At 42.1% G+C, this 27121-nt stretch overlaps 1 protein-coding gene across 1 annotated transcript in view; it reads left to right on the forward strand.

Moving 5' to 3' along the window:
• Positions 1-27121, forward strand: part of DDX41 (DEAD-box helicase 41) — a gene marked incomplete in the record, with an annotated part of 592639 nt that overhangs the window by 145153 nt on the left and 420365 nt on the right. Inside the window, 1 exon segment of the mRNA XM_044069314.1 lies at positions 4397-4533. Coding sequence (XP_043925249.1) covers positions 4397-4533 — 137 coding nt within the window.

Below are 27121 nucleotides of genomic sequence, written 5' to 3' on the forward strand. Positions count from 1 at the left end.
TTGATTCCTGACTGTGCTGAAAATAGAGAATTACAGGATTTAATACATTCTGCTGAACAGGTTGGAAAACATACTTTGCAATGTGGATTTGATTCATTTGAGGCCTCTTGCAGGGCTGCTGTTACTGGGTCTGTGCTCAGAAGGCAAGCTTGGCTTAAGGAGCAATCCTTGCCTGATCATGTTAAAGCTAAACTGTTGGATGCTCCCTTAAATCAGGACCGCCTGTTTGGCAACAAGGCTGAGGAAGTTTTTAAAAAGATGGAAGATAAAGCTAAGTCTATGCAAACTGTTAAAGATTTCTTACAAGTTCAGCCTCCTAGATTTAGTAGGTACTGGCCCTCTAAGAATTGGTCCTTTCCAGCTCCTTCCAGGTCTTCTCGGGCCAAACCCAGACACAGCAGAAACCCCAGGTTTCATCCCAGGGGACACACAAGACTAAGCAGTGGTGGGTTTCTGCAACCAAATCTGGGAGTAGTAAGACTCCCCCCCCCCCCCCATGGAAAACTGTCTTAATGACTTGCTTTTAAAACTTCCAAGCACTTCCCAGCTGAATGCTCCTTTAGGCGCAAAGATTGGTCTGCAGGCCAAAAACTGGGAACTCATTACCCAGGACAAATGGGTTTTAAATCTAGTGTCCCAATGATACAAATTTCACTTTCACACATTACCAACACCAAGCGGGTGGCCAGATCTACCCCCAAATCAGTGGGCAGAGGCCCAAAATCAAGTACTCTCTCTCTTAAGCATGACGGCTATTCAGTTGGTACCAGAAGAGGAAAAGGGACAAGGTTTCTATTCGAGACTTTTCCTGGTACCCAGAAAAGGCAATACATGGTGTCTTATCCTGGACCTTTCCACTCAAATCACCTTTCTGGTGATTCCAAAATTCAAAATGCTGACTCTTCACCAGCTGCTTCCTATGCTAGGCAAAGATGCATGGTTGGCAACACTAGACTTAAAAGAAGCATACCTGCACATCCCTATCAGGGAGTCTTGCAGAAGATAACCAACGCTTCAAATCAGGCTTCATGCACTATCAGTTCTCTGCACTGCCCTTTGGCTTATCTACTGCGCCCAGGGTATTCACAAATTGCCTAGCTCCAGTCACTGCATTTTGCAGGCAAAGAAATATTCAAGTATACCCATACCTGGACGATTGTCTAATTCAGGCAGAAAGCCAAGACATACTTTTGAATCATCTGGCCTTTGTTCATAGGGTACTGACTTGTCTGGGGTACACCATAAATGAAAAGAAATCACACCTGGTACCCTGTCAACAAATTCTATTCCTGGGAGCAGGCTTGACTATAACTTCCCAGATGGCTTTCCTCATGCCAGAGAAACGGATTCATTTGACAACCTACTTCAAACAAGTGGCCACAAAAACCCAGTTATCTGCAAGATAGATATTGCAAGCCGTGGGGTTCATGGCCTCCTGCATCCTTCTAATTCCATATGCAAGACTGCATATGAAGAAATTACAATGGTATCTCAAAAGCCTATTGTTTCAACATTCACAGGATCTAGAAGCAGTGATTCCTATCATACTTTGCCTATGCCTAGAGTTCGTTTGGTGGGTAGAGGCCTGCCCCCAAAACAGGGGACTACCATTCACACTACCCCCACCACTCAAACCTTAACAACAGACACATCAGACTATGCATGGGGGGCTTACCTGGCAGGGAAGTGCATTCAGGGCAAATGGAACCCAAGTCAAATGCACCTGCACATAAATCAAAGGGAAATGTTAGCTGTACAGAATGCTCTGACAGCCTTCAAGGACCACATTCTTCCAGGACAACTAATGGTAAAGACAGACAACACCACTGTCATGTGGTACATAAACAAGCAGGGGGGTACACATTCTTACCCCCTCTGCAGACTAGCCATGGCATTGTGGAACACAGCCTTGAGCTACCAAGTGAATCTACAAGCTCAGTTCCTGCCAGGAAAACTAAATACACTGGCAGATGGACTAAGCCGAAACCTCATGGACCCACACGAGTGGAAATTGGAACCAAGGATTTTCAATATGTTGACAAGCAAGTGAGGGAGCCCAGATATAGACCTGTTTGCCTCCCCCCAGAACCATCAATTGGACACATTTTGCACAAGGATTCCCCACAAGCTAGCTTGGAAAGTGGATGCTCTATCCTTCAGCTGGAAAAACCGATCGTTTTTTGCCTTTCCTCCCCTGCCTCTACCCTCCAAGGTACTACTAAAGATCAAACAGGACAAGCCAAGGATGATTTTAATTGCACCGGACTGGCCACGCCAACACTGGTACCCCTTCTTGCACAGTGTGTCATGCTTGGCCCCATGACACCTGCCTCAGACTCCTTCCCTGTTGTCTCAGCAGGAGAACCAGGTCCTGCACCCTCAGCTGCAAACCCTGAACCTAGCAGCCTGGCTAATTACCTAATCTCTCCTGTACCATCCCTCAGTAAATCAGTGATGGATATCATTTTAGAGGCAAGGAGGCCTAGTACTAGAAAATCTTATGCTGCAAAATGGAAAAGATTTTGTGCCTGGAACCAGTCTCGAGGGATGAGCGCAGCAGTGCCCAATTTACCTCAGATTCCACAATACTTGACTGAGATGCTTCATAAGGGCTTGTCCTTTTCCTCCATCAGAATTCATGCCTCAGCCATTTCAGCTCATTATAACACAGAGCCTTTCCTCTTCTCTAAACCCACTGCTCAAGCAGTTCCTTAGAGGGGCCAAAAATTTAAGGCCACCCAGGAGAGCTCCTACTCCAGTTTGGGACATTAACTTTGTCTTGGAGAAACTCACTCTTCCTCCTTTCGAGCCAGCTGCTACTGCAGATTTAAAATTCTTTTCCTGGAAAACAGCTTTCCTTTTAGCAATCACTTCTGCAAAAAGGATATCTGAATTACAGGCCCTTATGGCAGTGGAGCCTTTCATCATCTTTCATGCGGAAAGGGTGTCCTTCAGAACCAGTCCCTCCTTCATGCCCAATGTGGTATCCAGTGTGGCTCTTAATCAGTCCATTCATTTTCCTACCTTCTTTCCTAACCCACAGAACAAAGGGGAATGGATACTACACTCTTTAGATGTGCACAGACCACTTCGATTCTACTTGGGCAGAACTAAACCTCAAAAGAAATCTGAACAACTGCTGGTGGCATTTGCTGCAGGGACAGAGGGGAAAGCTATTTCAAACCAAACCATTTCAAAATGGATAGGCCACTGCATTCATTTCTGCTATAAGCACCATGGAAAACCTATCCCACAGAGCATCAGACCCCATTCAACCAGGGCTGCATCTACCTCTACAGCCTTTCTCAGGGGCATCCCTACTAGGGACATCCTAGAAGCTGCTACCTGGAGTTCTGTACATACGTTCACCAAGCATTATCATTTGCCAATTTTCTCTAAATCCAGAGCTGGTTTTGCCACTGCAGTCTTGCAGGGCCTTATTCTGGTCCTAAGTCTATTTAAATTCCTCCTCCCGACCTTAGCTTTGGGAATCTACACAAATGTAATGATTGCAACAGTGAAACACGAAGAACATAATACAGTTGTGTACACTCAAACATCTACATTTATGGTAAGTGTATTCACTGTTGCAGTCCTGGTTACCCTCCCTCCAGCCCCCTTTCTTCTTTTGGCTGTACCTCTACTCTCATTTACTATGCTCAAAAAGCTTTTTGGTGTATTTGCTTTTTTGTTGGAGGTATATCCTTGTATTTCTAGATTTAATTGCTTCCCATTGGGGGGGGCACCTCACATCTGGGGCAAGAAAAAGTGATGTAATTGCATCGGCTGCATGTTTTATACCTCTGACGACCTGACGTCATGAAAGAAGGGACAGCAACCGACGTAGGACCCAAGACTTTGTTAATCAGGCCGACTGAGGGCTACTGCAAGCAGATAACCCAAATGTAATGACTGCAACAGTGAATACACTCAAACATCTACATTTATGGTAAGTGTACACAACTGTACTTTCTTCACTGTAGAAATTGCATTACCTTTTTGAGTCACTGAGTATCCCCCCCCCCACACACACACACACACACACACACACACTCCTCACTTTGCCTGGCTGGCTGCTTTAGTGCCGATGGCCATTGATTTGATTCCCTGGTCACCTAGGTTGCATTATTTATTGTACATGGGTGATCCAGATAATTGTACCAGTATTTAATGCTGCTTTAGAAGGTTGCTGTGTTTGCAACAAGAATTGGTAAATGAAGTGCACTTACAGATGTGCTTTTCTGAAATGGACAGCAGTCCAGTTTTTGTTGGAGATCACATTATTGAACTGATTGCATTATGTTTAACAGATAAAGATGTGTTGCTTGTCATTTAGTGTGTTTATATTAAATTTGTATTTACTTTATTAATCTTTGCTTTCAATTGTACACTGTAGCTGGAAGCCTCCTCAGTACATATTGAACATGGATGAGGTACGTCATGAGCGTGTGCGAAAGAAGTACCACATCTTGGTAGAAGGTGAAGGAATCCCTCCTCCCATCAAGCACTTTAAAGAGATGAAATTCCCTGCAGGTACAGTTCAGTAAGCTTATTGTTTGTGGAGAAGAGAAAAGTTACTTATGAAATAGTCTAGGATACTTAAACCAGGTTTCTGCACACTGAGCCTAGTGTTCATCTCTACTGTTAATATACATACATTGCTGACATATCGGCTCAGTCCCTGAGGTCCCTTGCTGAATGATATTAATAATGGAAGTCTCTCCATCTGATATGGTTTTATGGCAGCTGCAGTTCACTGATGTATGTAGCTGCCTTTATGCACTGGATTGCTTTGATTCTTCTCCGAGGTATGATGTCACCAGCTGCTGAATTGATGAAGTCAAGTCCACACATAAATTCACAAGAGTAAAAAACAAAGCAGGAGGTAGCAGCCACGGCTATGTAGAATAACAGCTTTATTAGTAAAAGAGGTGAGCGCTTTCGTGGCACCAGCCACTTCATTAGACAATCAAAGAACAGTAAAACACAGCATTTATATACCAAGCTTATCATTGCCGTCAACTACCCAATTAATCCTTAAAAACATATACCTAGTATAAAAAGTTTTATACCTAGTGTGAAAAATTTAAAAGCTTAAAATTAAAAACAATAGAAACAACATATCACATCATACAACTTAATACATACAATATAAAAGTATAAAAAAGTATAGAAGGTGGAGGGGGGTACTACCTACTATTTCTTTAAATCTCTATTTAGAAGAATGGGTTTAATATTAATTTTGTCATTCAGGCCTACCCCAATGTTAGCTCGTAGCCTTATAATCCAGATGTTAGGATTAGAGTAGAAACTAAGGAGCTAGAATGGACTATTAGAAACTAGGGAACTAGAATGGGTTATAAGGCTACGAGCTAACATTGGGGTAGGCCTGAATGACAAAATAAATATTAAACCCATTCTTCTAAATTTTTCACACTAGGTATAAAACTTTTTATACTAGGTATATGGTTTTAAGGATTAATTGGGTAGTTGATGGCAATGATAAGCTTGGTATAAATGCAGTGTTTTATTGTTCTTTTATTTTCTGATGAAGCGGCTGGTGCCTCTTTTACTAATAAAAGTTATCTGGAGCGTTTCTCCCCGGGCCTCCGCTGAAAACAGGCTCTGTGGAACCTAGTCGGACATTCCCGGTCAACAAATGTTAAATAAAATAAAAATAAAAAAATAATAAAGCTGTTATTCTACATAGCTGTGGCTGCTACCTCCTGCTTTGTTTTTTACTGTTCATTTTATTGTTGTTGGAGGTAACTCTTGCCAGCACAGCTTGGTTTTTACTGCGGATTCACAAGAGTGTTTTACGGTAATAAAGTAAAACCTTGTTTTCAACTTCCTCTGCTTTCCCACCACTCTGTGTACAGTAAGGTTGTACTGGTGGATGCCTAGTGTCAGATTTTCCAAAGGTGCTGGTAATGGGTGTGTTGTGCTGCAATGCCAAGCTTTCTGTTTTATAAGCACAGGCATTCAGTAGTCCAGGGACCTATTCCTCCTGTTGCAGGGCACATGTTGGTGTGCAGTTCCTCAGACCAGTTCTCCATTTGAGCACAGGTGATTCCCCATATGTTAATGTCAAGTTAATCCATATGTGGTCACAGCATTGTCCGGCCTCAGTGTCTTGCTTTCCATGAATGGGTAGAAGTTATGTCCCTCACTGTAATGGTGTCCAATTGTGGACATAGTTGATTGACCAGTGTCTCACTGTCATGTCACCCACACATGGATACAACTGAGCATCATTCCCCTAGTGTCATGTTCCACACATAGGAATGCAAATCAGTACCCAGTTTACCTGATTTTGAGTTGCCTTGCTGTGGGCACTTCTTGGAGATTTTATTCTAAGGATAAATTTTCCAACATCTGGTCAAGTGTAGGTTCTCAGTCCTTCAAAGATCAAGTTCCTCACTTGGAGGAACAGGTGGCTTGCTGCCCACTCCTTTTCATTCATATGTGTGGATACAGGCAGGTATTCCTGGTAGTGTCAGCAGTTGAAATAACCGTTAAATTAAAGGAAAATTATTTCTTGTTTAACATATATTAAAAACAAGCTAAAAAATAAATCCCAGCACTACACGGTGTGCATTCCAGTGTGACTCTGTCTTGCTTTTCCATTGTCTAAGCCCCCCACCTTTCCACTTTAGGGCATTTGCAGTTTAGATTCTGCCATTGTAGTTCTCTGTAATATTGAATTTTTATTTTCTCTGCAGTAAATGTCTTGTTCCTGTACACATTCTATCTCTATTTCTATCTAAAGTCACTGAGTTTGTTCATTTACTCTTTTTAATTTTCTCAGAGTAGGAAATTGCTGGGTACTTTGTAAGCTTGTGTCAAACTGTCCTTTTTTATTTTTTTGGTTTGAAACAAAGTTATTTGTTTTCATTGTTGCTTCATATTGCTCATGCCATCATTTTTAGTGGAGTTCACCAACTCCCCATTATCTTACCTTGCAGTCCAGGACATTGTGATGCCTAGTTGTCTTGCGTCCTGATCCTGAAATAGAGAGCTCTTTGTCTTTTATTTTCTTTGATTGTTGTAGACGCAGACTTCAGGAATATCTATTTTCCTTCTCCTTTCTAATGAAAGACAGAGAACCAGATGTCATGACTATTCAATGAGTCAGACATCTCTGTAAGAAATGTATTGAATCATGAAAAGTTAGAACAGAGTTGTCTTGGATTTAGAAATATAGTATGTGAATAGTAGCATGTATTTTATTAGCTGGGTAAGAGGGCTGAACTATAGAACACCCTTTTTAACAATGTGCGTGTGTGTTAGTGACATAATCGTAGTGAACCCAAAGTAATATAACTTGATAAAGAAGACATTTGGTTAGGATGTTTGGCAAATTCATTGCAAGTTACTCTCTCCAATAGCAAAAATAATGGAAAAATGCATCCACCGGCAACTACTTGACCATCTTCTCCAAAATAACTTACTTGCAGACTGTCAGCATAGTTTTACACCTTTCCACAGTACCACCACTGCCCTCCTATCTTTTTCTGACTGTATAAACAAAAAACATAACAACAACTCTCTAGCCTCTGCATTATTTATTGACCTGTCTAAAGCCTTTGACATGGTTAACCATCACCTACTTGTCGATAAGCTTAAAGTCTTATCACTTGATTCACATGCATTACTATTTGGAAAACAGACAGCAAGCAGTGCTATGGGATAATAATCTATCTACACACCTCCCTGTTACCATTGGAGTACCTCAAGGGTCTATTTTTAGGCCCTCTTCTCTTTTCAATTTTAATTAATGATCTTAATGCTAAAATTCCACAAGCCACCTGTAAACAATATGCAGATGATTCAACACTAATATGTTTTGCAAATTCAGTATCCTCACTCCAGACCCTTACCCAAACAGTATTTAACATTGTTGAAAACTGGTTCATGCAACATTGCCTCCTCATGAACCCCCAAAAAACTAAATTGTTGCTTTTTACTCCTACACAAAAGTCACCACAAATTCACTTTACGGTAACCTCTAACATTGGAACTAACATATCTCCCGACCCCATAACTAAACTCTTAGGAATTACTATAGACCACAACCTTAGCTATGATGCTCATATTAATCTGTTTGTGTCTTTCGGCTTTTCCTGGTTAGGGGTCGCCACAGTGGAACTCCGGTCTGCTAATGATTGGTAGTTGATTTTTACATGCCGAGTTACCAGCTCTGATGCACAACCTTCAGTGAAGGTACGCCCATTCACGCATGTCTCCACGCAGAAGACGGTCTAGCTGAGAATCGAACCGGACAGCTTCTTACTGTGAGGCAACAACGCTACCGCAGCACCACCACCGCTCATATTAATACTTCTATAAAATCAGTCAACAGAAAGCTAGGCTCCCTTTATAGGATCACACCCTTCCTTACTCCAATAGCTAGAACTGCTATTGCCCAGACCCACCTTATCTCGACCCTGCTCTATGCCTCACCTATTTACACCAACCTATCTAAAACCAACCTCATCAAACTTGCAACCTGCTATAATAACATTGCCATATTTGCCACTGGCTCCCCATTTAAAACCCACCACTGTCACAACCTCAAACAACTGGGATGGTTAGAACTTCAGAATGAACTACTTTGTCAACAACTTACCATCACCCAAAAGATCCTTTACCATCCTAAGAATACTCCAGTACTCGCTAATCTGATTACCCCATACAAAAATCTTGCAACACTACGCTCAGCTAATAAGCTTCTAGTTTCCACTCTGAAATCCAACAACAAGGCTGGGGACTCATTATTTTCTAACACAGTGGGGAAAACCTGGAACCTGCTTCCCAATGAACTCTCATCTCTTTTTTTCCACACTAAGTTTCAAAAAATATCTTAAAGAATATCTTAAAACACACTGGCTATGTCCCTGCTCTAACCCTGATTAATATTTCTCTCCCTATACTTCTCTTAAAGCACACTGGCTATGTCGCTGCTCTAACCCTGACTAATATCCCTCTCCCTATACTTATCTTAAAACACACTGGCTATGTCCCTGCTCTAACCCTGACTAATATCCCTCTCCCTATACTTATCTTAAAACACACTGGCTATGTCCCTGCTCTAACCCTGACTAATATCCCTCTCCCTATACTTATCTTAAAGCACACTGGCTATGTCCCTGCTCTAACCCTGACTAATATCCCTCTCCTTTTTCTTCTCTCCCTATTGTTATCTGCTTTATTGTTTTTACTATGTCTATCTTATATTTATCTCTAGCTAACAAACCCTTGTAACTACTAAGCTAACCATCAACTAGTAATTCACTGACACTTCCTTCTTAGTACGTTACAAGAGTTTTTCTTACTCTAATGAGCTAGCCCTCTACTGTACTAACTTATCTCTACCTGTCTATATATTTTTTTTACATTTATATTGCAGTCGACCTTAAAATGTTATTAAACTACTAAGTATTAGTTTGTATGTCTGATCTATAATAATGTACTGTATCCAATGTTTTCACAAGTTTTACAAGCTACTCTGTATAAGTTAGTATCTCTGATCTAAAATAGTGTACTGTATTTTATGTTAACTATTGCTTATAATGGATTCTTATGTTACTATTGCCTATATTGGAGCTTTTCTCCCCGGGCCTCTACTGAAAATGGACATATATCCAGCTAGACTAGCCTGGTCAACAAATGTAAAATAAAATAAAAATAAATAAATAAGTTGGTTAAATGTGGATGGTAGTAGCAGAATAGTATCAGGCTGTTAATCTTGCACATTTACAAATAATTCTTCTTCCTGTCAGAAAGAATTTGTGATTAGTTTGAAGTGTAGGTGACTTTTTCAGTTCTAGATACTGAAGGTAATGCTTTTTTGTCAAATTTGATGTTTCTGTTATCAGTTAACATTAGAAGCAGCAGAGGAGTAATAATAAACCATTTGCTAAGTTGGTATATTCTGTAGTAGGTGTCCAGCTAGCCCTCTCCATTTCAGTACAGTGATGCTACTATTCTAGCTAAGCAACTTGAATCTCATTTTACAGTTTGTGAAATATGGGTATTGCATTTGAATCTGTAGTTGGAAGTGGAAGTCCACATTCCACTTCTACGTGAAAATGTCTTCACTGTGAGTGATTTTAGTCTTGGTAAAAAAAAAATGTAGAAATGCTGTCCTAAAACATGGAGACTGGCCGAAAAATTGTATGAACTATAAGATGCCATTTCTCAAAATATTCCCTTTTTCTCTGAGGTATGAAAGTCTTGGAGTTTGTATGTATAAGTTTGTGAGGTGTGGGGGGAGGAGGGCTTGCCCACCTGCAGAAAGGAGTTTTAAGGAGAAGAGCATTTTTTTTTTTTGCCTTCCCCTGCGTTTTTTTTTTTTTTTTTTTACTTTTCAGCACTAGGCATTTTGAGTACCAACTTTTTCACTAGGGAGTATTTTTTTTTTTTAAACTTAGTAGGTCAGTGTAGCTACTGACTAGAAGTTGGAGGAGTGTGGCTAGAAGTTGGAGGAATCGGGCAGTGTGGCTAGAAGATGGAGGAGTCGAGCGCTAATGGCATGATTTTTTAAATACAGTGATGGCCTGAAAGATTAATCATCCAGGTCACTTTGTACTACTGTTCTCTGTAGGTTTAGTTAGCTTTTCAGTAGTTCCAGATAGTATGTAATTTGTTCTTAACAGTGTTGTTTAACCATGTTCAGAAAGCCACTCAATTCTGCAGTCATATTGACAGTGGGATTATATGCCCATTAGGGAGATGAATCATAAATAAAAGCAGTAGCCTCTGCATTTAGATTAGTTGGATATTAATTGTTACAAAGCCGGTAATTACCATATAGACAGAGATAATTACATATATAAACAGTAGTAGAACAAGTACTACACCCTAAATAAGTGAAAACAGTTGATAAGGAGCTTGTCAATTTTATTTTGAAATCTTAGACAATAGGCTTTACTTTTAACTAGTCAGTTGATCTAGGTTTGAGCCCAAGATGGATGAAGTATTTAACAGCAATTCATGATTGATCATATCGGGCATGGTGGAGAAAGCTACACAGATTACCCCAGTGAGAAGGCTTTTATCCATTTTTATGATGTTTACCTTGCATCTGATCGGTATCCATTTTGTCTGGTGTTAACTTCCTTGTTTCTAATTTTTTACTTTTCTCTGACTTTCCTTTTTCAAGCTTTGACTGTGAGCTAGTCTGTGGCTGATGTATTCACACCTTTCAGGTGTTTTTGTTTTCTCTGAGATTGTGTGATCATTGAATTGGTTTACTTAAGTACAGTGGGGATTCAGCTGTTCTTGACTTGTTGCATAAATGCTGTGTATTTTTTGAAGTTTAGGCAGCTGTGTTTTCAGTTGTTTGTGATCTAGCACTTATCTCTGCTGGGGGTTGGGAGTCTGTTGCTCATAGGAGCAGCTTTTATAAATCAATTAGTGACCATCTAGTGGTCTTAGTGTTATGTGCATTTTAAAGCCATGTTGGTAGTAGTAATACAGCCTGAATCATAATTCTGAAACTGTGGAGTCACAAGCATCTCAAGTACATTGGTCCAATGAGATAATGAGTTGGGCCAAAACTGATTAGGATTGAGACTTTGTAGACCAACAAAGGTTTGTTTCTATATGTTAGGAAAAATGTGGTGTGGGAGGCTGTAAGATAATACAATTATTTATTCTTGGAAATGATGGCTGTTGATCACTGGAAGCAGAGCCCCTCCTTTTTTAATTAAAATGGGTAATGTTATTGGGAAGTTAATTAAAAGGTAAGGTAAATACCTCTAGTAGTATAAGGGTGACATATTGAGAAGTTTGTTTTCATTATAAATACTCTGTTTTCTCCAGTCATATCAGCATTCCTTCATAGGTCTTTAGGAAACAGCGGATTCGATGTTGGCTCCTCCATTTGGGTTCAACCTATAGGTTATCAGAGCTGACCCTGATTCAAAGCCAACCAAAGACTTCAGCTCAACAGTCTGCCTCCTCTACTCATAACTCTCCTCCACCAGAGATACCTTAGATCTAGTTTGCTCCCATTCCACACTGCACCTCGGTCATGCTGTCTGTTGACTGTATCCTTTATGGATAGTGTTTTTGAGAGTTTGCTGTTGTACCTGCTTTTTTGCTCAGTGTTAGTTAGGTAGCTATTAGTGTTTTGGACCTTTTGTCCCTCTGCTCCGAGGGAGTTTTCACTGAAGTCCTCCCTTTCTCCACCTTGCCTCTGAGCTGCCCAGGATTGGGTTCATAAGTTGGATGTGTTGCCTGGTCAGTGATCTTCCAAACTCCCCTCAGTGGTTTCCTCATTTCGATCATCTTAATCCATTGGGAGCTTGAAAACTTTGAAACTGGAGCAGTTTGCAGTCCTTACAGGCACAGATAGAGTTGGGCCTCATTCTCTCTGCTCTGGGCCCTTGCCTCGAACCTTCAGTTCCTGTGCCTTGGTTTCTTCCCTCAAGCTCCAAGGTTCTAAGGTCTTCAGGACCAATTGGCTTTCATTCTTGAAGATCAGAGCCGAAGGCCTGGCCAATTGAGACTTGGATCCCTACCTTGATTTTCTCAACTCTGGTGTTATTGGAGCTGGGTGGACCTCTGGGCTGCCAAGTCAAGACAGGAGTTTGCAGGTAGAGTTCAATGATCCTAGTTTCAAGGTTGTCCCTCCTGCTTGTGGCTTCTGCTTTTGATAATTCGGCCCAGGTGTCAGTATCAGGACAGTGTGGAACAGCTCTGGATTCTAGTGCTTTCTTGGGAGGATGGGGTCTTCGTACCCTTGGACTGCTGGATCTGGTCGACTTGCTTCTGCATGTGCTTATGATGTCATGGAAAGATGCTGTCCTGTCAGGAGAGGGACTGATCTAGTACGACTGGTGCCCCTCCATCTTCCATGTCCATGCCTGTGGTCACTTCTCAGATTGCTGTAGGACAGCTCATCCCTGGTGGACTTCAAGCTGCCTTCCCAGTAGGGCCCCCCAGCCTCTTCCATTTTCTCTGTGGGACTGTGGAGCAGGAAGCGTCCGGTAAGAGGTGGTGCAAGAGGAAGCTCTTGGACTCTTCCAAGGAGTCTCTCACTGAGAACACCAACCTTAAGGAGTCTCTCCCTGAGAACACCAACCTTAAGGAAAAAAAGAGTGGTCCTCCAAATCTCCCAGTGAAGACGCATCTTTCTGCATTCTTTTGCGCTCCTTCACCATCAAGGGGCTTAGCTGCAGAAGCCCCTTCTCCAGTGGAGTCTGTTTTTTGGAGGCCTTTGGGGGTGGGCCCGCTCACCACCCACATCCTGAGTGGTTCCGCCCTGGATGCACTTAATGACCTGGTGTCCCGGAGTGCATGGGGATACAGTGAGACTGATCCAAAAAAATCCTTGCTCCTCCCCAAGGATCGACAACACTGGAATAAGTGGCTTGGATGACACTGTTGTGGTGGCAGTGGTCACTAAAAAGTACATTTCGGAGGGGAGTTCCTTTGTCCATCCCCTGAATAGAGAGTCTCTTGATTTGGAGGGCTTAGGGAAGCACACCTACTACTCAGCCACATTCGCACAGAGGGCAATACATTATTTAGCTCATTTGACTAGGCTTCAATTGGACTTTGTGTCAGAAGTCTCAAGAGTAGTGAAGACACAGCAGACTGTGGACTCTCAGAAGGCTCTAGAGACTCTGCTGTCTACCCTCCAATTCATCTCTAATGTGTTTTTTGCCACTTCTTCCAACTACAGTTGATGGCATGTCATAGGTGGCTGGTACTGATATTGCTATACATCACCATGCTTGGATGAGATTGTGTGACTTTGCTGACTGCTTTAAGGCATCCTTTGTTAATTCCATTTGTTAGCTTGTATCTTTTTGCTGAAAGTCGCTTTGACCAGGAGTGAGCAAAATTGAAAGATGTCATCTTCTGTTTGAGTGTGTTTTGCTACTTTGCAATGGGCCTTTTCTTATTACCAGAAGGGGTGAAAACTCTTTTTTTAGGAATTCATAGCAGCCTTTTCAAGAGGCTCCTTTTAGGGGGTCCCCAAGGCATGGGGGCAACCATAACAGATGCTGCTGCAACAACCAGAGCTTCCATGAGGGGTTGTCTGGGAGGCCCTTTCAGAGACCCTGTAGGGTTGCCTGCCTGATGTGCTCTGAAAGCAGTTGGTCAATTGGTTCTATGCCTGAAAGCTTGGGAGGCCATTTTACTTCTGTTGAAGGACAACTGGGTGTGCTCTGTCAATTTCAAGGATGCTTACCATCATGTAAAGATTGCAAGGCAGTGCAGGAGGTTTCTGTTGGGGGTTGATCATTACCATTTCAGAGGCAGCCATTTGGTGTCAGCACTACCACCCGCTGGTGATCACCAAGTGTATGGCAGTAGTAGTAGCCTGGCTTGGGTTGCAGAGTTTCCAGGTCTTTCCCTACCTGGATGATTGTCTCACAACTGCTTCCATTAGAGCATATCTAGTCAGGGCCAGGGGCAACTTACTCCAGCTGTGCAGTTTCTTGGGGATCACAGTTAACAACCAAAAGGCCAGTCTCTATCCAGTTCAGTCCTTGGAGTTCATAGGTTGCCATTTGGGCAGAGTATCCCAGACCACTAAACTTCCAGAGTCCAGAATATCGAACTTTTGGGATCTGGCAGGTTCTCTGATTTCTTACAGAAAACCTCCAGCGTATCTTATTCTAAGGCTCTTGGGTCACATCATGGAGGTTGACATTTGCTTGGTCCCCTTGGCCAGGTATCATATTAGGGCATTGCTGTGGACTCTGATGGTATAGTGATCGTACTTAACACATCTGATGGACTTCCCAGTTCTTCTGACCTGTGTTTGTCGAGATAAGGTGAAGTGGTGGTTGGAGTATCCCTTAGAGTCCTCAGGGAGACCGTTTGTCTTTTCACCCATCATCATCAGGCTGCAGTCATGATGGATGTCTCTCTTCTGCAGTGGGGCATTTTAAAGAGAGGACTGTCCAGGGAGCCTTATCCGCTACCGAGCCCAACTTGCATATCTTGCAGGTGAGAGGGGCACTCCTCACATTGCAGGCTTTTCAGAATGATTTCCCCAAGGATGTGATTTCTGTCCAGACAGACAATACATCTGTAGTATGGTGTCTGAACAAACAGTGGGAAACTCCCTTTGGTGGGAGGCCAAGTGTGTCTGGCATTGGGCAATTTTTGGCCCAGTGGTTTCTGACTGCAGTGCACATCCTGGGGAAAATCAATGCCTTAGCGGACAGTTTGAGCAGAAGCATTATCTTTCTTCATGAGTGGTCTGTGAATCCGAGGGTTGCTGCTTGGATTTTCAGGCACTGGGGCACTCCATGTTGTGATCTGTTCACTTCCCTGTCCAACACCAAGTGCAGGATCTGTTATGCCTTGTTTCCTCTTCAGGGACAGTCACCTAGGGATGCTCTCCTGTATGCTTGGCCCCGGGTCTTTTATATGCATATCCTCTGATAATAGTTTCTCAACAAAGTGGCCCATTGCAGAGTGACTGCAATCCTCATTGCTCCCTTTTGGCCTTACCAGTTGTAGTTCTCATTGCTCCCTTTTGGCCTTACCAGTTGTAGTTCCCCTTAGACTGGCCTCTCTTTAGGTACCCTCCTTGGGTCCTGAATCCCATTCCCGGTCTTATTTCTTACATTGCAAGTCTCGATCTGCCCAACCTTTAAACACTCAGGTTAACCACTCAGTTTCTACAGTTTCATTGATGGGCAGGAATACCAGGCTTTCAGACAGAGTCATTCACTTTTTAACTTCTTCCCAAAGATTGTCTATACTAATAAGTGGAAGCTCATTGCCTTGTGGGACTGTCTCTCAGGGCTTAGATCCATTTTTGCACCATTGGAGGTTATCCTGAACTTTCTCACAGGTTTGATTTTTGGGTCTAATTACTTGACTATTAAAGTGCAGTTGGCAGCTGTATCTAATTTTCACATTAGTAGGCATAATGTGCCATTGGTTGCCCTTAAGATCTGAAAGGCCTTTTTTAAAGGAAACCTTTTACTTCGTTTTCCTGTCTGAGATTCTGTTCAGCCTTGGGACTTGCCTTGTATGCTGCAGGTGCTGGCCATATCTCCTTTTGAGCCCTCTACTATTGTTGATTTAAAATTGTTGTAGTGGAAGAGACTGTTCTTAGTGGCCATTACTTCCACCAAATGTGTATCAGAACTGCAGGTCACCTCTGCTGTCCCTCTTTATTTGGTCTTTCATTGAGGCCATGTGTCCCTTAGGCCAGATCCTGCCTTTCTACCTAAGGTGGTGTCTAAGAATAAGTTGCACCAGTTCATTCAAACTGCCAGTCTTTTTTCCAGATTTTTCAAATAGGGGTGAATATCTACTGCATTGTCTTGATGTCTATTGGCAGTTCAGATTTTATTTGGACAGGACAAAGTCCTTTAGAAAATCTAATCAGTTATTTGCCTTGTTCTCTAAGTCTCGGTTGGGTGCTCCTGTATCTAACGTTACTCTGTCCAAATGGCTTTCTGATTGTATTTCCTTTGGATATTGTTTGAAAGGAAAGGCCTTGCATCAGAAATCCAAAGGTCATTCAACCAGAGCTATGACTGCTTCTACAGTTTTTTTCTCCATAGCTGCTTTGGATAACATTTGTGCATTTACGACTTGGATGGATCATCACTTTTCTGTTTCCCACCACAAACTGGATATCCAATAGAAGTCTAGACCCTCGCTTGGTTCCATCGTATTGCGCAATATCCTACCATGAGACCACCCTGGGGTGTTACATAGTTGGGGACTCTGTTCCACAGCTTGAACCAAGATGGCAAAGACAGCATCAGATACAAAAGTTATGTGCTTACCATAGTGATAGATCTATGTTGTCTGGTTCAGCCTTCTCTTTTACCTTCTTGTCTATCCTGTTATTCCAGAGTTGACTGAGCTGGGGAGAGTGCTTCTCTTTTCTTGGGGTTTGTCCCTCTGTGGCCTAGGTCAGAAAACTTAAATAGAAAGAGGGAGCAAACTTGTTCTGAGGCAGCTGTGGTGGAGTGAGGGTTATGGGTAGAGGAGGCAGAACCTGTTGAGCTGAAGTCTTTGGAGGTTGGCCGATGTCGGTTCTGTGTTGGATCTGATGACCCACAAGATGAAACCGACAGAAACAGACAGCCCAGATCTATCATTATGATAAGTACATAACTTTCCTATTCTTTAGTTTACCAACTATTCTTCAAAAGTTTTGTATGTTATTCAGATGATTTTTCTTTGAGTTTTCTGTTTTTTGTTTCCTGCCATTTTACAGTAATATTAGTCTATTTTTTCTTAAGGTGCCTAAATAACATTCTTTTTTACAGTGAGCTAATAGATTCCACCCCCCCCCCCCACCACCAAGTTTATATCTGGATCTTAGAAGCTATTTAAGTGTCTTGTTTAGGCACTTAATTTTGTCCCTTCTAATTGTCCTTTGAATGTTAAGAAAATGCAGTCTTACATATAATTAATTCTTCCATTCTCTAGGATTAGTGATGTCCTGTTTAGTAGCAACCCGTTTCCTTGTAGAGCATTTTCATGTTTCTCAAAAATCATTGTCAGTTATCTTAGCAGTAGGCATTTTCAGCCTTTATCCTACTTGGGCTAGCATGACACAGGCGTGATCATGGAAGAAAGAAAAACAACAGCAAACCTACATTGACATTTCAGTTTTATTAGCTGTAACTAAATATAAGGAGAAATCCATGCCACTGTTAGGATCAAGTTTCTGAAATAGGCTGTGTATGATAGAGATCAGGCAACAGATTGTTAACCATTCAATATCTAGTCTGCATTTCTTAGGAACTGAAAATGAAAATTAATAAAATTAACAGAAAACAGCACACCAGAATATAAACTTTTGTGTGACCACATAGGGCAAATTCATCCACGTTCTACTAAATAAATCCAAATTTGTTTAGTGATTTAGAGTATTAGGAAATTATTAACACCTGATGTCTGAATACTTCTCCTAGTCTTAACCCAGGTCTGTCCAGGTTGTATCAGTGGTATTGGGTGTATAGAATTTTTCTCTCTCTAAGCAGTCTTAACACCATCAGGTTCCATCGCTTCAGTTCATGTATGTAAAATATCAGTTGTATGTGATTAATGTGTGGTATTTTTCTGTGCTGTGCTAGTATCAGATTAAACGTTATAGGCATTGCTAGGAAATGTGTGAACAGATGATGGAACATAAAGTACAGTTGTGTAAAATCTTACCATAACAGTAGATGTCCTTGCCTTCACCACTGCAGTATTCCTTACTAATGGGATTCCCTGCTATGAAGCTGTCCATCCAGCCAGTTTACAAATTATTTCCATTACTTTAAGGTATGCTGAACGTCACCTGCTGTCTCCTTACATAAGGTAGGGCATAAAGGTGATGTTCATGTGTACCATCCTCAGAACAGATTGCCCCAGTAGGAGCAGCAGTCCAAGGAAAACCAAGGAGAATCTGCACAGCCAGGAAGGGAAAAAGACCAGGAGGATGGAGGGAGTGAATACTGCAGTGGTGAAAGCAAGGACATCTACTGTTATGGTAAGATTTTACACAACTGTACTATGTCCTTACATTCACTGCTGCAGTATTCCTTACTAATGGGAGAGTGCAAAACCTCAAGAAGAAATCTGGGAGGAGGAAGCAGAAGAGCCCTCCAAGAAGCCATGAAGAATGGCAGCAGCAAAACCAGCTCTATCTCTGGAGATACCATCCAACTGGTAATGTTTGGTAATGGTATGCACAGAAGTCCAGTTAGCAGCTTCAAGAATAGAACTGGTGTCGAAGCCTCTGAAAAAAGCACTAGAAGAAGCCACAGCTCTAGTGGAATGAGCCTTTATAGAAGAAGGAAGGCTCTTGCCATGGAAAGTGTAACAGGAAGTAGTCTTTGAAATAGTTTGCTTGGAAGCAGCCAAGCCTAAAGACCTAGGATGAAAGGAAACAATAACTGGTCAGACTTCCAGATTGCTTTAGTTTTATCCAAATAAAATCTGAGCTGTCTATGCACCCTCTTACTGTCAGATTGTGGAGATGGAAATAAGGTAGGCAAATTAATAGACTGATTGATTAAGTGGCAACTCATTAACCACCTTGGGCATAAAAAAAGGATTAGTACGCAAGGACACCCTGTCCTCATGAAATATCAAAGGTGGACAAGCCATAAGGGCTTGCAACTCAGACACCTGTCTGGCAAAAGTAAGAGCTAACAAAAGAACCGTCTTCCAAGAACAATGTTGCAAGGAAGCTGAAACAACAGGCTCAAAAGGAGCCAGAGTCAATTTTTCCAGAACAAAATTAAGATCCTAGGGATGAGGAACAGACTTTCTAGGAGATCTAATATTAAGGACGCCTTTAAGAAAATACGTGGCCTCAAATCTAGACGCTAATGGGGGAGTTAAAGGCAGACAAGCAGAAAGAGCTGATAGGTGGGCCTTAATAGAAGAATAGGCTAAACCAACATTGAACAACTCGCACAAAATAAGAAAGAACCAAAGGAACATCCACAGAAGGTGTATCCCGGTCATGAGAAAGACACCAAATAGAAAACCTCTTCCATTTAGATAAATTGGATTTCTAGCCTCCTGCAGGACCTGCAGTACATCCCCAGAAAAAAGGTGTCTATGAGGAATTAAAACCCTATCGCCCATAGTGTCCGTTGAAGCGTGGATAGGTGGGGATGGATGAGAGACCCCTTGTGTGAGGAGATCCAACCTATGAGGTAACTTGTGATGATTGCCCCTGGCGCGATGCAGAAGTAGAGGGAACCAGTGCTTTTGTGGTCAAAAGGGAGTCACCAACAAGATTTTGGGAGCACCCCTTTGAATCTTGAACAGGACTCTTTGAATGAGAGGAGGGGGGGGGAATGCATAAAGAAACATTCCCTTCCAAGAAAATGCGAGGCCATCCATCTTCCAGACTAGAGGACCTGGGACTCTGGTGCAAAACAGAGGAAGTTGTCTGTTTAAAGAGCAGGCAAAGAGATGTACTTGAGGAGTACCCCACTGGTGAACAATGTCCAGAAACCTATCCTTGTGAAGCATCCATTCGTGGGAATGAGTGAAGGACCTGCTCAGATTGTCTGCCACAACATTCTGATCTAAAGGAATGTAAACTGCCTGAAGAGTCACATGATATTGGATAACCAGATCCCATACCAGAAGTGCCAGCCGGCAAAGAGGGTAGGATCTCGTACCCCCCTGTTTGTTGATGTACCACATGACTATGGTATTGTCCGTGAATACCTTGAGAGGCCCTGCAGAGAAGAGAGGATGAAAGGCCTGAAGAGCCAGCATAAGAGCCCTCATCTCTTTGATGTTCTCCTTCTGCTGATGAGGTGACCACACTCCCTGAACCTTCAGGGAGCCAAACATTGCTCCCCATCCCACATCTGAAGTGTCTGTGAACAGATCCTGAGAAGGAAGCGGAGGCTGAAACGAGAGTCCTGGATTCAGAGACAACTGCTGAATCCATCACAGAAGTTCGACCTTGAGACACGGGAGAAGAGGAACTGAAGCCACACTGACTTCAGAAACCACTGGAACTTCCTCATGTGGAGTCTGGCCAGAGGAAACATCAGAATGGTGGAAGCCGTGAACCTCAGAGCTCTCAAACTCCCTGGCTGAAATGGAGGTCAGGGGAAGAAGAGTTTGAAAGAAAGAAATGAGTTAATGCCTTTGAAGGGAGGCAGGGATGCCAGCATTGGCACCATTTGAAACCTGCAACCCAGAAAGACATGATCCTGAGAAGGAGTCAGGGAAGATTTGTTGAAATTTATTGTGAACCCCAGGCTCTGAAGAAGAGAAATGGTAAAATGAAGATTTTGCAAAATGACCTTTGGAGAAGACGCCTGAATCAGAAGGTCATCCAAATAAGGAAAGATTTAGATCCCTTGAAGCCTGCAAAAGGCAATCACTGGAGTGAGGCATTTGGTGAACACCCTTGGGGTAGTAGAAAGACCAAAGGGCAAAAGACATAACTTAAAGTGCCAGGAAGCAACAGAGAAGCGCAAAAATCTCCTGAAAAGAGGATGGATCAGAATATGGAAATAAGCATCATTGAGGTCCAGAGACACCAGAAAGGCTTGAGGGAGCAAGAGAGGAAAAAGGGACTGAAGGGGCAACATCCGAAAGGAAGGCACCTTCAGAAAGGTGTTCGGATGGGAGAGGTCTAGAATAGGTCTCCAAGTGGCTTCTTTTCTGGGCACTAGAAACATTCTTGAATAAAACTCTTTCCCCCTTTGGGACACAGGTGCTTTTTGAATGGCAAGAGGTCCCGAGGAGGCTGAGGAAATGCCCATAAAAGAGGACAGGAAATCCAGACCATGAAGTACCCTTGACAAATGATTGACAAAACCCGAGAGTCCTGGGTGATCCGGAGCCAAACGGGAAGAGACAGAGAAATGAGGCTGGGAATGGGTGGATAGTCAGACAGTACCTGGCTTGTCAGGAAAGGAAGGCTTAAGAATCTCTGCAGTCTGAGTGTCCTTGGCAGGAGGAATCAGTTTACTACCCTTTTTACCTTTAGAAGGAGGGCGAGACTGCCTACGAACAAAGGCTGGCTTAGTAGTTCCATTGAAGTTTAGGCACAAGTGAAACAAAGACATGCTTAAGCTCCTGTAAAGCCTTCCCCTTGTCCTGAAGAGACTTGAATAAACCAGCAGCTGCTTCACCAAACAAAAGAGTGCTATCCAGGGGAGCATCCAGTAACTTAGCCTTAATATCATCAGGCAAAGGTTGAAGACGAAGCCATGAATATCTCTTCAGAACCAAACCAGAAGCAGCAACCCTTGAAGAGGCATCTGCAGCATCATAACTACATTTGATAGAATGACGAACTACTTGAGAGCAAGTTCCAAGCAAGGAAAGAGCAGAAGATTTACCGTCAGAGTCTGGAAGATCAGAAAGAATCTGACAGGCCTGAGAAAAGAGCCAAGACATATCTAGAAATATGGGTCTGATAATTAATAGCCCTAAAAGCCAATGTACAGTAAGTATAAACTTTCTTACCCAGCCTATTCATGGTCTTAAGGCAGTAACTTGGACGAAGGAAGCAATTGAGATGGCTTATCAGAGGCTACAGACACCACAGAGGGGTCAGCAGCAGGACATTTAAACAAAAAGTAACCATCCTCAAGCACCCTGTATACCTATCAGACTCCCTATCAGACTTTAGAGGCAGTGGAAAAAAACATTCAATAAAGCAGGCAAGACAGGAGGAATGGCCGCAGGCTTAGGAGATTCTAGTTGCAGTAACTCATAGTACCTCTTATGGATATCCGAAACCTGTGCACAGTCTCACTTAAAGTCCATCATCCTAGAGATAGTGTCCCCAAAGGAAATTTCCTCAGAGGGGTTGTCAAGAATATGAGAATCCTCCTCCTCAGACCCGTAGTCTAAAGGAGAAGGAATCTGGGCAGAATAAGCAAGGGAGTCCTCATCGGAATCCACCTCAGAAGAATGGAATTCTCTGGGCCTTTTAGGGGAAGAGGCAGACCAAGGTGGATCAGGAACTGAAACCCCTTGTGGAGGCTGCAATGACAGGAATGCATTACATAACCCCTGAGTAGAGGCCTGCTACTCACTTTGTGGATCCCTAGGAGCAGAAGAGACATTTAGTTTTCTGTTTCTTCTTCAAAGGGACAGCCGTCCTGAAAACCTGAGAAGGCCCAGACTCAGTACGGCATTCTACAACTGCAGTAGGAACCTGTTCCCGAAAGAGAAACTGTGGAACCCCATTAGACCCCTTGGAAACAGTCAACCGTGGTTCCTTCTGAATGCCCAAAATGTGCGCCTGCATAGCCTCGTCGGACGTGCTGCCTGCCAGATCCTCACTGGCCTCCAACCCAGACATGGTAGAAGAATCTGACAAAACAACTGGATGAGCCTCCGGGTGCATAATAACCTCAGGAGAAACACCCAGCAGAGGCTGGACAGTGGAAGATTCTGGCCTTACCTTATGCACCTTCATCTTCCCAAACAGCTGACCCTCTGTGCAGGAAGTTCCATTCATAGTACCCGCAGCAAGAAGCTTAAGTTGCTGGTTCTCAAAGTACAAGGAAAGGGAAGAAAGCCTACTGTGAAGGGTCTTTGGGGACAAATGCCTGCCAAATTGAATAATACGTATGGTCGTGAGCAGCACCAAGGCAACAAAGACACATCGTGACATTCTTTATGGGGACAAATGCCTGCCAGATTGAATAATACGTATGGTCGTGAGCAGCACCAAGGCAACAAAGACACATCGTGACATTCTTTATGGGGAATCAGTCTCCCACACTGGCATTTACCCTTCCTGTATGATATTAACTCCAAACAACACTAAACAAACAGAAAAAGTAACCAAAAATTCAACTGGGTACTTATCTGCAACTGTGAGGACTCCAGTAAACAGGAGTAAACACAGAAAAGCCAGTAAACAGCAAAACTGTAAAAAAAAAAAAATGGATGTATGCAACAGACCGGCAGTTAAAACAGCATTTGGACTGGCGGCAAAAAGGTTCTGAGGATGGTATGCTTGAATGTCACCTTTATGCTCTACCTTACACAAGGAGTAAGGAGGTGACGTTCAGTATACCTTAAAGCAAAGGAAATCTTTTGTAAACTGGCCGAATAGAAGGCTTCACAGTGGGGAATCCCATTAGTAAGGAATACTGTAGCGGTGAATGTAAGGACTTCAACAATTATCATGGACAAGTTCATTGTTGTAAAGCACTCTCAGAAGACTAGTTAAGGAATAGGGTCAGTCAGGGTGTGAATGCTTGTAATATAAAACAACCTTTTGTCATATTGGTTAAGAAGATGCAGTGTAAGCAAGCAAAGACCGATAAATGAATGGTGGAGTCTACATAAAGTGTTAAGATAAATGTTCATCATATTGATCAGTTCTGCAGTAGTCTTAGCTATATGTGTAATATCTTGCCAAGCAAAGAGCAGCTGGACAGCTTTTAAAGCTTTACGGCATCTTTCACACACCCTATCTGACCGCTTGAGTTCAGCTGACTAAAAAATAAGTTGGGACACCAAGCCCTTCAGAGCTTTAAAGCCACTGAAGAGTATGCTTCTCTGGGGCTTTCGAGGATTGTGTTGTTCCTTTGCTGGGCTGTCAAGTTCCCTTTGGGGGAAAAACCTATTTAATAATTTTATTGTTGATGCTTTTTTCTTGAGGAAAGTTGTTTTAAAGCTAAGAGTTTGTGTTTTAAGACTGTCCCAAAACTATACTGTACTTTTAAATTGGAGTACTTTCTTTTCCTGTCAGTTTAAAAGTTGTTTAAAGTAGCTGAAAACCATTTTTCAATGGATAAATTGTGTTATTTTACTTTGTGTGGCCGTCAGTGTTTTAAAGTGCTTTTTTATTGTTTGTGAAAAACTTGACTTTTTGCTTTTACTGGCATTTGCTGCTTGTTTTTCCTGAGAAACAGGCACCGTTTTCAGCTTGACCATGGAGCAGTCTCAGTCTCACTGTTTGCCGTCCTTCCAGCCACAAAAAAGAAAACGTTGAACAAACAACTTTTGCCATTCCAGCAGACTAGCATTTTGCCTCAGTCGCAGATGGGTGACTCTGCTGTGGCCATTAGTTGCACCTCAGACCACTAATCTTTTGGTACAGACTCCTCTGGTGTAGCACTTACAGCCACTGTGGACCAGGGGTTAGCCACATCCGCTAAGGTTGTTGGAGTCCCCTCACTGGGCAAGGGAGAGGCATTTTTGTCGATCCTGAGAGAGGGAACAGGGAAAGCTTCCCTGTTTCTTCAGAATGTTGTGCCTATCCTGGGGGAAGCTGCTGATGGCATTAATAACACTATTGGTCCCATCTTTCTGTCATAAAGAAACTAAAACTCAGTGTATCTACCTTCCTCAAGTTTTCTTGTACAGGAGTGGTTTACTTGGTGTGACTCTGGGTTTAATTCAGGTTATTAATCCGTATTATCAAGTAGTTTCTGTTAAAAGAAAGGTGGATACCTCTTTTCCTAAAGAGATTCAAGGTTATGAATCTGGAGAGGAGGATGAAAGGATAGATGCAGGATTTTCTCCTCAGATTTCTGATTCAGACTCTGAGGAGAGCTCAGTTTCTGACACTTTCAGTGGGGGAAGGGCTGTCTCTCTAACTATTTCTAGAATGCACCATTGTTTTGGTAGAAGAACCAGTGGCGGCTGGTGACTTCAAATCAAAGGGGGGCTGCAGGAGACAGCTGAATGGGTGGAGTCAATGGGAAGGGGTGTGGCCAAATAGAAAGGGGAGGAGCTATGCTCAAAACCACAAAAACTAACTAAATACACTGCCCTGGGTGCCAAACCGTCATTATGAGAGTCCAATCAAGACAAAATGAAGTGTAGAAGAATAAAAATATTGCAATGCATTGGCTGCATGACAGCTTACTTAATATCTAGATGGAAACAAAAAGGTTGTGAGGCATGAAAAAATAAATTACTTTAAATACATTAATGTAATGCCAGTCAAAATCAAGTATAAGAAAAACAAGCAGCACTCAACTCAAACCACGTCTTGCACTGCAGTTCTAATTATAATTTATATTCAGCTTTATTAAAGTACCAAGTAACATGCTGAAAGTAGAAATCTCCGATGCCCCCACTTGTAAAAATGTTCCTTATCCAAAAAAAGACCTGCTGCCTGACAACTATCTACTTGTTTCATGGGGAAAACATGATCAAAGCAAAAAATGAAAAGCAAACAAGAAATAAGCTCAAGATATATTGCTTAAAAGGATTACTGTACAGGTTATGGACCACACAATTGGCATTCTGTTTATGGGTAAAGCCTGCAGAGATGACTGGAAGTCTCCAAGTGTAATGAGCTTCTTAAAATAATGTAATCCTGTCCTTTATTACAAATACTGTCATATGCATTTCAATACCGAAGGCTTATACATTATCTAGTTAAGTATTCTCTACATGGCAACAACAGAAAGGCTTTGAACATTGGCAATAACAGTATGCTTATTAAAGCTTACTTGCATTTTGCAATCTCAGCCAAGCTTACCTGATGGTCATTAACGTATTGCTACTTAAACACAGAGCAACAGGCACTTTGAGTAATAAGCATAAATCAACAGTACAAAAAATATGACAGAAACCAGACCATTCTGCAAAAATCAAGGACAGATGAAAAGCCACTCTAGTACTTGTGTCTACCTTGGATGGGGGGGGGGGTACTCTGCACATTTACACTGCATAACTACTCCTTGCCTTGCTTCGACACATCCAGAGTCACTACATGGGGGAGTGGGGTGCAACAAGTATGTCACAATTTGAAATGTCTCTGGCTGACTGTGATGGCTATGACACATTTGTCATACCTCTCAACCTCTGAGCAAGAAATCTGGACAAAGCCATACAAAGAAGTGGGACAAAGGCCCAAAAATAAGGAAAATTTTTAAAATATTGCTCTTATAAACTTAGAAAGGATAATAGAATAGGTCTTGCATTAGTATGAATTTTCTGAATGGTATGAAATTTGAAACTCAAATGTCTGTCATTATTTTCTAACTTCAGTCTTTAATGATTTGTCACTAATTTGCCAAAAAAACACAATTTTATGAAAAATGTGATGTAAAAATATTAAATAGCCACACAATACAGCTGGGAACCTGTCAAAGAAGGGACACTTAGTACTGCTAACTCGAGCAGCTGACAACATAAAAGAATCTACATGCATTTCTGAAATAAAAGTAATCTATAACTCTTGATTATTACAGTTATTTCTTAATTGTAAACCCTCCATGTTTTCTTCCAAAATTGCTATTTTGCGGAGGGATTATTAGTAGAAGAGCAACATTTAGAGCCAAAATCAGAGACAGTTGAGAGGTTTGGCTATGCCTAATTCTATAAAGCAATTTATTTGCATGTACCTCTCAACCTGTTAATGCAATAAATCTGGACAAGGCCAAATATATTGGGGGAACATATAAACAGTGCTAAAAATTGCTCTTGTATAAACTGAGACAGTTGATAGTACAACAGGTCTTACTTTAGCATGCATTTTTCTGAAGGTTATGAAGTCTGAAACTCAGTGTGTCATTATTTAGTGACTTAATTCCTAAATGATTTGCCAGAAAACCACAAATTTTATGAGGAACAAACCAAAAATAAGAAGCAAAAAAATCTATTCGTTCTTTGCAAATATGGACAGTTGGGAGGTATAGTTCAGCTGGGGCTGTCTAAGTCTGCC

This window comes from Protopterus annectens, chromosome 4.part0 (assembly GCF_019279795.1).
Source record: "Protopterus annectens isolate FY-2018-M chromosome 4.part0, PAN1.0, whole genome shotgun sequence".
In the NCBI taxonomy this organism is placed as follows: Eukaryota; Metazoa; Chordata; order Ceratodontiformes; family Protopteridae; genus Protopterus; species Protopterus annectens.